This window comes from Saccostrea echinata, unplaced genomic scaffold (genome assembly GCF_033153115.1).
Source record: "Saccostrea echinata isolate AGI-Se365-2 ecotype Australia unplaced genomic scaffold, CSIRO_AGI_Sech_v1 ptg000022l, whole genome shotgun sequence".
Lineage (NCBI taxonomy): Eukaryota > Metazoa > Mollusca > Bivalvia > Ostreida > Ostreidae > Saccostrea > Saccostrea echinata.
Window position 1 is genome coordinate 16,187,452 of NW_026889771.1, and position 13,500 is coordinate 16,200,951.

At 32.8% G+C, this 13,500-nt stretch overlaps 1 protein-coding gene across 1 annotated transcript; it reads left to right on the forward strand.

Annotated features, from left to right (window-relative positions):
* Positions 1–6,246: 6,246 nt before the first annotated feature.
* LOC133191002 (allatostatin-A receptor-like) lies at positions 6,247–7,416 on the forward strand. The gene has a single exon (XM_061326668.1). The coding sequence runs from the start codon at positions 6,247–6,249 to the stop codon at positions 7,414–7,416; it is 1,170 nt and encodes a 389-aa protein (XP_061182652.1).
* The last annotated feature ends 6,084 nt before the right edge of the window (positions 7,417–13,500 follow it).

Sequence of the window (13,500 nt, forward strand, 5' to 3'; positions counted from 1 at the left end):
GCTTTTTTTTAATCAAGTCTATCTGTCTTTAGAAATTCATATCTTTTAAACGAAGCGATGAATTACATTACCTTTAAGCAAGTAATAGAACAATACTTAATTTAAACATTCAAATTTTTTTTGTTTAAGCATCATTCATTAGAGGTATGGCTATAAACATTATAAAATGTAAAATTAGTAAATAACTCAATTTTGACCCTGCTCCGTGACCCCATTTTTGCTGTCTTAAATCTTTGATAATTTTGATAAATATCAAGATAAATTCCAATTTTTTTTACTCAAATTATTTGAATCTGTTGTTTAAATATGTGTAATAAATTTGGTTGTAATATGACGTTAAATAAAAAAAGTTATGACAAAGGTCTACGGACTTTTTGAATGACCCTCGTATATACATGTATATGGTGTGTTCCTGTTTTGCACACGTGGTAATTAGGTATAGAACAATAGGGGTAAAATATGTATTGATAGCAACTATAGTCTGATCTTCGTCTGGGATTTACCTGGAATTACCTGTATTTTACCAATGCATTATTATATATTTAAAAGAATAAATTTTGTAAATTTAACTCGTCCAACCCTAATGAAGATGAAGTTGATAATTTGGAAAAAATATTTACATGTGTATCGCAGTTCCACCTGTTTTTTATTTCATAAAGATAAAAAAAAGAATTCAATCTTGATTATAATGAGAGAGAGAGAATCATATAAATATAATTATAGTGGGATGTAGAGGATTTGTGGGAAAGTCTATGTGGAGGGAACTGAGAGTCATTGGCATTACTGGAGCAGAGAGAACTTCAAGGAGATTGATAGGGAGGCAGAGTAAGCATCTATGTGGTTGTGAAGAAGAAGGGCAGATAAGTGGAAAGACAGTTAAAATACAGAGCAGTTATATAGACAGTAAAATAAAACAGCAGTGACGTAGAGCCAAGTGGTTCCGGGCTGCGATTTGATCCCCCAGTCGGCGCACCTCTGGAGGCTGTAATGGACAGAGCCGAAACAGCCGATGAAGGAGGATCTACCTGATGACGGAACCACGCATTTTTCCATCAGGATGTATATAAATAATATTATCTGGGAAAGCAGAGAAAGCCAGGAAAGTCTGGATGACAACTGAGAAAAGTTCAGTGACAACGTGGAGAGACAGGACACAACTAGGAGAGACTGAGATCAGGGGTGTGAAGGCTTGGCAGGCCAAAGCACAACTTCTATGAGGAAGGACCCAATTCATCACGCTATGGGCAGATATATACTTTAACACCGCTGAGGTCGCGGGGGAGGATGAGCGACCTTTAGGGACGGATAATCCGGATACAGCCAAGCCACGGAAAACGATGACGACTACAAACAGCGGAAATGTATGCAGCTGTGGGAAAGAATCAAAGGGGCCTTAAAATCCACATGGGGAAGATGGGATGTAAGCCAGATCAGCGGTTAACACAACGCACAGGGCAACCTGGTGAGACGGAGGAGGAAGTGGTTCAGGACGAAAACCACAGTGACCACAGCCTCCATGTGTTAGGCAATGACAAGGCTTCATACAGTGAAACTATGATAGTGAGGACAACAACCAATCACAGAACAGCAATCAACAGCAAGAAGAGATGGAAGACAATCGGTGTACTGACAGTGATATAAGGAAGAGGAAAGTAAAATGGCCAAACAGTAACAACAGAAGTGACTGGGAACAGCTTGACCGAGATGTTGATGCAAATCTGAATACGACCCTTGCAGGCAGTATTGACAGGAAAATAGAAGCTATGACATCAATTATATACAACGTAGGCCTCGACAGGTTTGGCACAGAACAAAGGCAAAGATGAGACAAGACCTTCGGCAGCTTCGTAAGCAGTATATAAAGGCTACAGAAGAGAAGAAACCAGCACTATCACAGTTACGAGATAACATCAGGGAACATCTTAAGATAGCAAGAAGAGCAGAGAGAAACAGGCGTAGAAGGAAGCAGCGAGATAGAGCAAAAGCAAAATACAGTTTACATCAAGATTGCTAGGAAATAAAGGGTCAGGATCACTGAGATCTTCCAATGAGGACGTGGAGAAGTATTTGAGGGAGATGCACAGTGATCCACATAGAGAGGAAGAGCTAGGGGAGTTTGTCCAGTTAAGATAACTACTTAATTGCTATAGACTATATCATAGTTGTGAATTTGGTGAAAGAGAATCTACGGAAAGAGTAGGAAGAAAATAATTAAATCTTGCATTTGATATTTTGATTTATTTCTGTAGTTTCATAGTAAGAAAAAAAAACTATATTAAAACACTAAAACATTATTAAAACATTAAACATTAAAAATATCAAAGTATCAAATATTACTAGTCATTACTTGTATACATCCTGATGGAAAGATGCGTGGTTCCGTCTTCAGGTGGATCCTCCTTCATCGGATATTTCGGCGCTGTCCACTACAGCCTCCAGAGGTGTGCCGACTGGGGTGATCAAGTCCCAGCCCGGAACCACTTGGTTCTACATCACTGCTGTTCTATTTTACTGTCTTTATCACTGCTGTATTTTAACTGTCTTTCCACTTATCTGCCCTTTTTCTCCACAACCACATATATGCTGACTCCGCCTCCCTTCATAGACCTCCTATCAGTCTCCTTCTCTCTGTTCCAGTTCTGCCAATGACTCTCAGTGCCCTCCACATAGACTGTCCCAAAAATCCTCTACGGAAGTAAAAAAGACTTGGAAGAGCTGGAAAAAGGGTGCCAAAGGCTGGAGCTAAATACGTCGAAGGATCAGAGCTATGATCGAGGGAGATAATCCTTAATTTTGAAATAATTAAATTAAATTTCTGAATTTAAATATATGAATCCATGGTGAAAATGAATCATTTCCTTGAAAATCTTCTCTGCTCCTGGGCATTTGGGAGGCAAACAGAGTATATAAAGTTGTAATAAGCGAGAGTGTTTTTACCAGATTTTGAAATTCTGTACCCTTTGGTCATTTTTTAAATTTTACTGAAAGAAGTTATTCCCCTTTGCTCTTCACCTATAATAGTTAATCACTGTAAATAATGTATCTTGAAAGGTTAATTGAATTACAAGAAATGTTATTATATTTAATAGAAAAGTACTTTAATAAGTTTTTAATGGTCAGGTAAACTTTCAAATAATAGTTAAATGAAAATGGGACAAAAATACCTTATCTTTGAACAATGAATAATCTTCAAAGACTAAGAGAGGCCAATGAAGGGGAATGAAACGTGTTTACTAAGTCCGCATGAGGATAGTGACAAATGGGGGAAAGTACAGGCAAATAAATAGATCAACTTTAAGATTTGTTATTGAGTACTAAATAAATATTTTGCTGATCCCTGATCATCCCATTTCTCTTGCTTTTGGGCAACAAAGCTTTATTTATCAGCTTATTTTGTTTTAATCTATGGATCGTTACATTATACTCAGGTGACCATTAAGGCCCTTGGGCCTCTTGTTAAAATCATGTTATATCTTTTGCCCTCTTTTAGGTTCCTTCACGCTTATCTATTACATGAATATTAATAACCATTCTCCGAAGGAAATGGGGTATAGTTTTACATTATAATGCCCCTAAAACGGGCAAAAGTTAAGATCTGAGTAAATAATATTTCAGCCTTCATACATATCTACAAATTCACCAAAATAACTTCTTTCCTTTAATACTTTGAAGGAAAATTAAAGTTTTTGGCTGAGTGACTGTAGGACAGAAAGACAGACGAGACTATATCAATATTTTCCCGAGCTTCGATCTCGGGGGCATACAAAATACTAATAGTGCCCAACGATTGTGATAAAAATACTGGCAATATACTCAACTACCTTCACCATTATAGATACATATATAATCTGCATTACAATGCACGTAAATATACATTATGTAAATAAAAAACCTTATAAGAGGATTTTCGGTGAAAGGAAAAAAAAAAGATTTCTTTTCACTTTTATCCTTTAAACTTTTTATACTTTTAAACCTCTTATCAGACAGCAAGAACGCTTAATTTATTTATAGGAAAGACATACATGACCAGAAGGGAATTTTTTCCTATAGACTAGCAAACAAGTGGGTTACATTTACAACCCCGTAACTCCCTCCCCTCAAAACTCGCTACTATAGATACGCTCATACGATCGAATCTCGCATTTTTTTTTTTATTTCTTCAAATACAAATGTTGTTAAAAATTTTTTTAGACTTAGGAGCTTCTTTTATAATGCAACATTCGTTTTTTTTTTCTTTTTTTTTTTTTTTTTTTTAAATAAATAATGGTAATTTTTTTTTACATGTAACTAGAAAGGGGAAAGACGATACTACCGTGTATATAGACTTGTGTCAAATCTTGGTATACCATACGCCTCTTTTTTTTTAATCAATCAAATTTTTTGATGTAAAAAGCCTCATTTTGATAAAGACTGTTGACAGTAGCAAACGACAAAAGACATTGGTAAAGATTTTGAGCTAATCACTTTTTGTGCCCCTGATATCGAAGGTCAGAGGCATATTGATTTAGTTCTGTGTGTTATATTTTCACAAATTTATGTTCCCTATATTTTTATGAGAAGAAGTTTAAGACTTTATTCATAGAAATTACGAGATCGAATTTTCTTATCAATCTACCTTTTTTTCACGCAGATTTATTTGGTTAGGATTCCAAAACGTCAATCCTTATGTCCTTTCTTATAACTTCTGAAGAAAAAAAGAAGACTATATGTATTTCTTATTCGTTGCACATTATTTTCCCAGAGAACAATCAAAGAGGATTACAATTAATTGAAGCTATACATTTTTCATTTATATATATTTCTCTATCTTACACCAGCTAAGAAAATGATCTTGATTTTTTAAATAATTACAACTGTGGAGACTAATTTCATTAAATGTGATAAAACAAATCAAACAATTTAAGTATTCTTGCTCTAATACTTATAGATCATCATTATAGCCTTGTTAGGTTTTCCTTTATTGGGGATAAAACATCTTGTATTCTTAATGTAAAGTATAGTATAACCTTTTAATTTGTCATTTAAACTTAAAGCTTTTTTAGAAATTAACACTTCATATCATAAGGCTGCGTTATTTAACCCCTACGTATTTGCCTAGCAAGAATCATGTAGTTTTTTTTTGTATCAAAAAAATAACACAGGGTCATTATTCAACGGGGTTATTTCTCTACTATCAACATGGAGAAAAATGACCCTAAGACCACAATTTCTACAAAAAAAGTGGGTCATTTTTCTACAAAGTATATTGTCTAGGGGTAGAATTTTTACAGGGGTCACTTTTCGTCGTTACACCGGACGTGGAGACCGGTCCTTCGGATGAGAGCGTATAAACCGAGTTTCCGTGGCGCTGACACGAAAAAGGTTCCCTCACTGCTCAATGGCTACAAGTGCAGGGTTCAATCATAAATTTGCAACTGTCCACCGGCAATAGGTGGCGTCCCAACATGAGTGAAAAAATTCTCGAGGGGATGTAAAACAAGAAAAAAAAAATAACTACCCGTGAACAATTTTTTTTTTTCACATGAGTCTCTAGTCAGGATTCTTATCGCTTGGGTTCTATTCCCACAGAGAATGCTTTTTTTTTACTCCAACAATTTGGCGAAGGTCACAACACAGAAAATGTTACTTTCAGAGTGGATTTTTGTTTCTCTCGACTTATGAGTGATATTTTGCAAACAATGACAGTGCATGTCGCAAGACATGAAACCTGAAAAGTGAAAATTGAATGATAATTATTGAAAAGTGTATCTTCAAGTTTTTTCTCATAAATTTGATTGGCATCCATCTGGACTTAGACAAACTCACATGACTTGAACGATACAATGTATAAATGATCTCTTAAAGCAGCAGAGATTTACACATTTATTTGCTATGACGTAAATTATATTATGGTTTTATAAGTCGCGTTCAACAAATTACTACATGTATATATAAAATCAGCCGAGGATATTTTCTTTTCTTTTTTTTCGTTCTTCAGGTTTGGTGAGTATCATGGATTCTTTACTTATAAGCAAAGGGCCAGTTAAATATTTGGTCACAAACTGCTTTTAACCTTTAAAATATTCTGTGGTTTGAAATGAAAAAAAAAAATGATGTAAAAAGCAAAACTTAATACCATTAATTTTCAATTTTCTTGATTGAAATGAAAAACGTGTATATTTGTATAATTTTAAGAACTGTTAACTTTTTACTATCGGTATTTTTCAGAGCTGGTAATTGTTCTAATATTTCTCAGAGCTGATTAAAATGATGGAGAACACTACGTGTGACAACGAAACAATCTGCAAACACCAGGAACATATAAATATCGACAAGTTCTTAGAATTTGAAAATATCATTCAGTATTTAATACCAGTCATTTTTGGATTGATAGCAGTTTTTGGAGTACTAGGAAACGCTTTTGTCGTATCTGTGATTATGTCAAAAGAAAAACTGCAAAACACAACAAATATTCTAATTGTTAATCTTGCCATTGCTGATCTCTTTTTCATAGTATTCTGTGTTCCATTTACGGCAGCAAGTTACTCAATGGCATACTGGCCTTTTGGAGACGTTTTATGTAAACTTGTCAACTTCATTTCATATGTATGTGCGTATGCCAGCATTTGGACAATGGTTCTTCTGTCTTTTGATAGAAATATTGCTGTTGTTCATCCAGTACTCTCTAAACAAATAAGAAATCGTCGAAACACTTTTCTCCTGTTGTTCTTTATTTGGACTTTAATCTTTGGTGGTAACATTCCGGTTCTTTTACAGTATAGCGTCGTATACTACCAGTGGATAGAGCACGAACGGTCAACTTGCATGAACCTAGTTGGACTTAGAAATAAGTATGCGTTAAGGGTCTTTTACGGTTGCTTTTTTGTCTTTGGTTATGCACTGCCTCTGACATTGATTTGTATACTGTATGGTTGTATACTAAAAAGACTTCAAAACAGATCCGTAGCGACTTGGCGCCAGAGAAGGAGAAGCTTTTACACACAAAGACGAGTGACCAGAATCATAATAACTTTTGTCATGGCATTCGCTCTCTGCTGGCTACCGATTCAAGTTATATTCCTTATAGAAAGCTTCACTAACTATGAGCAGACAATAGAATCAGCAGCTGGTCTGATGACTGCTAACTGCCTGGCGTATGTAAATAGTTGTATTAATCCAATTATTTATGCTTTTCTATCAGTAAATTTTCCAAAAAAATTCCGGATCATCGCCTCCTGTCTACCTGCATTTAGTCGGCGCAAAAAGAGAGTTAACCCAAGAAAACAGACGCAAGACGCCCTACGTCTTCGTTTATATACAAAAGAGATCCAGGATCTTCAGGAAGTTGCTATGAACGAAGGAAAAATGTCTTTAGGAAGTAACGCGTGCTCTGAACGAAAGAATAAAAAGAATTCTTCCGTAATGTCCCAAAAGTGACGCTGACGGAAAGGTTTCTTTGAAAAGGTGTGACAACACAAATTATCTTCAAGGAGCAACACTGATCAGCGAAAGATATTAAAGGTTTCTGAAATTGCATAACATTTACACTGATAAAAAAATGAATCCATTTTTGTTATAAATGAAATATAAATAATAAAACACGTAGGGAAAGATGAAATAAAGTCAAAACAACATTTTTGTCACATGTATGCCTTTTATTTTTTATTTTTGATATCCTTTTAAAACATGGCCATTCAATTGAAACCTACATTTCTTCTTACATTAAAAAACTAAGATTTTATTTAGACAACAAGCTAATTCAGTAAATTTGTGTCCCCTGCTTAAGGAAAAAGCATGCACAGATCTAGTTGGGGGGAAGGGGGGGGGTGTCAGACCCCCCCCCCCTAGTTTTGCAGAGATAATAAACGTATATTCTGAAGCAAATAAAAAATGCCAATATGGATATATAGATTTGATTGCTTATTCTTTAAAATGTGTACAGAGGATTCTTTCTATATAAAATAAATATCACACTGTAATAATGATATTATGAGAAGAAATGTATACGTCAGACGTCATAATATGTTGAAAACTATCATTTAGTAAATCGAAAAACATTTTTAAAAAAACAAGAGATGTTTGTGATATATTTATGTCTGTATAAATGATTATTTAAAGTAGTTTTAAGTATATAAAATATTGTATGATTGATAAGCACTTCATTGTATGTTTCATTGATTAAAAGCACACTTCAGAGGAAATCTATACAGGTAGCTTAGAAACTTGTTCTAAATAGCTACTTCACTGGTGTTTACAGATTGATGAAAGAAATAGTATTCATATGAAATATGGGAGACAAGGAATTTCAAAGAGTTGTGGTCCCCCGCTTTCGGTATCTTAGTGGTTAGGATGTAATTATTTGTGGCACATTGTTACTAATTTGATTGTTTGTCCTGTCTTGTCTGTCCATTAAACAAAAAATATATTTTTTTGAATTGATAAAGGTAACAGTCAATATTAAAGCTTCTCAAAACTGCATCAACCTTCAAGATCAAGGACATTAGGTCAAATATCATAATGCAATATGAAAGGTATTATAACAAGTAATGCACATGTGGAAAAAAATATGAAAACCATGTCTCTTTTGGAGCAAAAATTATAGCCAAAGTTAATTTTTTTTATAAGTAGGTCAATCTTCTAGGTCAAGTTCATGAAGTGTAAAATGATAATATCTTACTGAAAGGTGTTGTCATAGATAATGAACATTTGAAATATGAAAGCCACATCTCATCGAAAATTAATAACAATGTAAAGATTTTTGAAAAAATACTCTTGTTAAACTTTAAGGATAAGGACGTGGTGTTAAAATCATAGTTTATTTGGAAAACGTTTTGTCACAGGTAAAGCACAGGTCAAAATATAAAAGCCCAATATTTCTCTCATTCAAAGTTATCCTCAATCAATGTTAAAAAATTTGAAAATAAAGTCAAACATCAAGGTCATAGGATAAAAATCAAGGAGAACTGTACAACAACATATTCGAGAAGTAGTGTTAATTGGATGTGGACACACTCTAAGGAACTTTCAGAAAATTAGAAATCACAAAAATTTTTACTGAAATCAATTACATCAAAACGTGCGACTTTCCAACACGTTTTATCAATTAACAATATTCATTTTCATATCTACATTTATTTAATATATCCCCTTGAACTAGAAATAAAAGACACCACAGAGTCTGACCAGTTTCATTTTTGGATATTTTAGTAGAAAAAGATATGAATGGCAAACTAACAATAAACCTAGTCACTCGTAAGCAATTGAGAAAAGTTTGGTCAAAATCTCTGACTTCAAAATTGTTTATTACAATTCAATTTTTATAACATTTTTCAATTAAACAATGCAAATTATACAATATTCAGTATAAAAACTGCTCACAAAATCATAAAGAAACATTATTTATGGGGACTATTTCCTTGGTAGAAGGATATTTAGAAGAAAATTCTTAAAATCTACGCATCTTGGATCTTTACCCCTACATATTTTTACTCAGAGAATTTTTTTTCCCATATTACATGTATATGATATAGGATTTAATTAATGTTTTTTTCAGTAAAGATTTTATACATTCACCCAACAGACTTTGCCAAGATTGAAAATATATTGAAAAAGGCAACATAAATTTAACATTATTTTTTGCCTTAAAATCGCATATTTTGACCAATATCTCAAAATTTACATCACTGGCTTCAACTTTTTCTTTCATTAGAAAAAAAAATACACAATACTTACAACCGATCAACACTAAAGTCTTAAAAACTTGATACAAGAAAATATTTAATTGCCTATTTAGAATTTTAATACCCTATATATATATTTTAATGCAAAAAGGTCACAAAATAATAATATACACGCATTAATTTGCAGGATTTGTTTAATAATATATATTATTCAAGCTATTTTACATAAAATAAGATTATATTTATTGCCATGATTATATCTTGTAAAGTATTATAAAGGTTAAAGTGATTAACGTAAAAGTTATAAGTGCATAAAGGTCGATTTTATTGTACTGTTGCTCAGTAAGACGCACATTGACCACTGGGTTTCTTTTCGATTTTGAGTCATTGTATATGAGTAGTTATCTAAAATATACTTCTCAAAATATCCTTGATATAACTCATATTAGAAAGTCTGGAAGAAATAATGCATCAGATACATTGCATCGTTTAAGAAACCTCTTTTGGAAAGACGCATTTATTGCTTTTCGAGATATTCAAGAAAACACGGCAAGAATTTGTAACTCAACCAATTTGGTTTAATAATAAAATTAAAATTGAAAAAGGTATATTTTCTTCACTGAATGGTATAATAAGAATATTATATATATATATATATATATATAAATATATATATATATATATATATATATATATATATATATATATATATATATATATATATATATATATATTAGGAATGACTCTAATTCTTGGCCAAATTATTCGAGTATAACCTTGTTTGGGTCAGTTTACGCTTTATAATCCGCGAAGCGGATTATAAAACAGCGTAAACTGACCCAAACCAGGTTATACTCGAATAATTTGGCCAAGAATTAGAGTCATTCCTTATAATTTAATTTTAAAATCATTAAATAACTATGGGTGTAAAATTTCGTTGCTTTTTATTAGTTCAAATTTGCCGCTCAATAATACAACCATAGTAACGGAAGTGATGGGAAGCGAGGGGAGGTAAAAACTGATACATAGTCCTAGCAGCCATGTTTTTTGTTTACATGTGATAAGATCCGAGTTACTATTTGAAGTTAAAGGTACATTTATTAAATATGGAATTTTCCATGAATCCGGAGGACTGGAAATGAGAGGATTGCATGGATACAGACGATTCAGCTGGTTGTCAGGGGGGTGTGTCCCCATACCAAACCAGGTTATACAGAAATAATTTGTGTTCCTTTTTGGATATTAACCAATCAGATGCTAGAATACGAACAAAATTAAATTATATATATATATAATATATATATATATAATTTAATTTTGTTCGTATTCTATATATTATATATATATATATACATACACACACATACACACACACACACACACACACACACACACACACACACACACATATATATATATATATATATATATATATATATATATATATATATATATATATATATATATATATATATATATATATATATATATATTTCTTCACTTAGGGCAGTTATATTAGTTTAAGAGTTGTTGTAAAATGTGCTTTATAAATAAAATTAATTTCATTACAACGTGTATTGGTAACGATCCTCTGATAAAACTAATGTCCAAATAACTGTATCTCACTTCCATTCTCAATGACCGTGTAGTGTAGGACAGCGCCGCGAGAATTCCATCGACATCGAAAGCAAGTTTTTTGACTTGCCTAGATAGCCGAGCGGTCTAGCGCGCTGTTCCTGTACTGCTAGGAGACAGATTCCGCAGGTCGAGAGTTCAACCCCGGGCTGGGGCGGAAGTGGGTATCCTTATAAAAGTGAATTTCTTTGTGCTTTCTATATATATATATATATATATATGTATGTATGTATGTATGTATATATATATATTAGGGATGTCAATTTTGTGTATATATATATATATATATATATATATATATATATAATATCAATGATTTGGTTGATGTTTGAGTTTACAAGGTCTCCAGAATAAGTTTTAAATCAAATGTAATTGTCTTACATATTATGGTTTACAAAATTCTATTACAACCATCTAAAAAGTGAGGATATTGTTAAGGAAGACATGAATCCTAGGCCAATTATACCATTTAACATAAGGTTATTTTGTTCATCCAAAGAAGGTACTAAAACTACACACTAAATACAGAAGAAAATGTCACATCCTTAACAAATGAAAATGGGGAAGATATTTCACTTTGTCCTAAATGCAATTGCAATGGAAATCAATTTTTCAATTACCTTTTATCAGTATTAGAAGTACAAAACTACAATGGTTACAATATAGGATTAATCATCATATCTAACAACTAATGTATTCCTGTTTAAAATGAAGATGAAAGATAGTAAAATGTGCAGATTCTGTAATTCAGCTGAAGAGACAATTTATCATTTACTGTGGCAATGTCCCTCTATTCAAGATCTCATCAATTTATTTTTTTAATTTTGTCAGACAAGGAAAATTATAGCCAATATATAGCCACGAAGAACTGTACATGAGGATTTTTATAAAGATTGGGAAACTTTGATTTTCATGTCGAGAAGGCTCTGACTGATTTGCATGAATTATAACAAGCAACTATGATCAAATAAAGGTTTCTAAAGACTTGGTTTTTTCCTCATTTGTTAATAATATTCTTTCTGGGGGTACATTTAACAAAATACACATGTTAATCAAACAAATATCAGTATTATGTCACTCGTAGACCAAAGTTGCTTTGGCCAATCATTTACTCTCAAATTGTTTTGGTCCACGAGCGAAGGATAATGGCATTCGTTTGATGAGCATCTGTGAATTGATAAATGTACTCCTCAGACAGCACTAATGATGTTTCTATTTAAGTTTCAAGAAAAACACGTAGAAAATTGTGACATATGCTTTACTTACGAACAGGGAATATTCATATACTTTAAATGTAATTATATCATTATAATGTATAAAGAAAATTAATTGTAATCAATATGTACAGGCCAAATTATTTCCGAGTACATATTAATATCTGACAGTGTATTGAAATTCAATGCAAAAAAAATGAAAAAAATCAAATTCTTCTTAAATGTCCTTCCTATTTTTTATCGACTTAGGTCAGTCGCAGCCGTGATTCGAACACACGACCTTCCGATCACGGAATGAGCGCTCTACCGATTGATCTACCGTGACGGCATCCGTGATCGGAAGGTCGCGAGTTCGAATCACGGCTGCGACTGACCTAGGGCGATAAAAGAGAGGTAGCAACTCTTCCTTCGCCAAGCGCTCGGCACTTTGAAGTGAAATTTGCGGGTCCTTCGGATAAGACCTTAAAAACCGAGGCGTTGGCACGATAAAGAACCGTCACTGCTCAATAGCAATGAGTGCCGAGTAGAGGTCTAAATTTGAAGCCCTTCACCGATTAATTGTGACGTCTCTATATGAATAAAATTTCTCGAATGGGGCGTAAAACAACATACAATCAATTAATCAATTTAATTGTTTATTTGCAAATTTGATCGCAAAAATACCGCAAATATTAGTGGTTCACGTAAAGTCTGCAATACAGTAAAATTTCGAATGATGGAGAACCCTGCCTCCACATTTAGTTTTACAATTTTCCAGTTGCAATACACACATTATTCTTAGTACAAGGAAAAATTGTCAATATTTACATTATGAAAGTACTTAATAATATTTCAAATTTCCGTTTTAATGAATTTACATAAATAAAAAAATGATTGCTATTTGGTGACATGTATGAAATTGTTTGTTAAGCTATCCAATGCATAAATAGCAAAAACAATTTCTTTTTAAGAAGTCAAGTCAACGAATGTGTGTTGACTTCCATTGTTCAAAG

Excerpts from the sequence above, each read along its gene's own strand:
- LOC133191002 (XM_061326668.1), top strand. The coding sequence starts at position 6,247 with ATGATGGAGAACACTACGTGTGACAACGAAACAATCTGCAAACACCAG.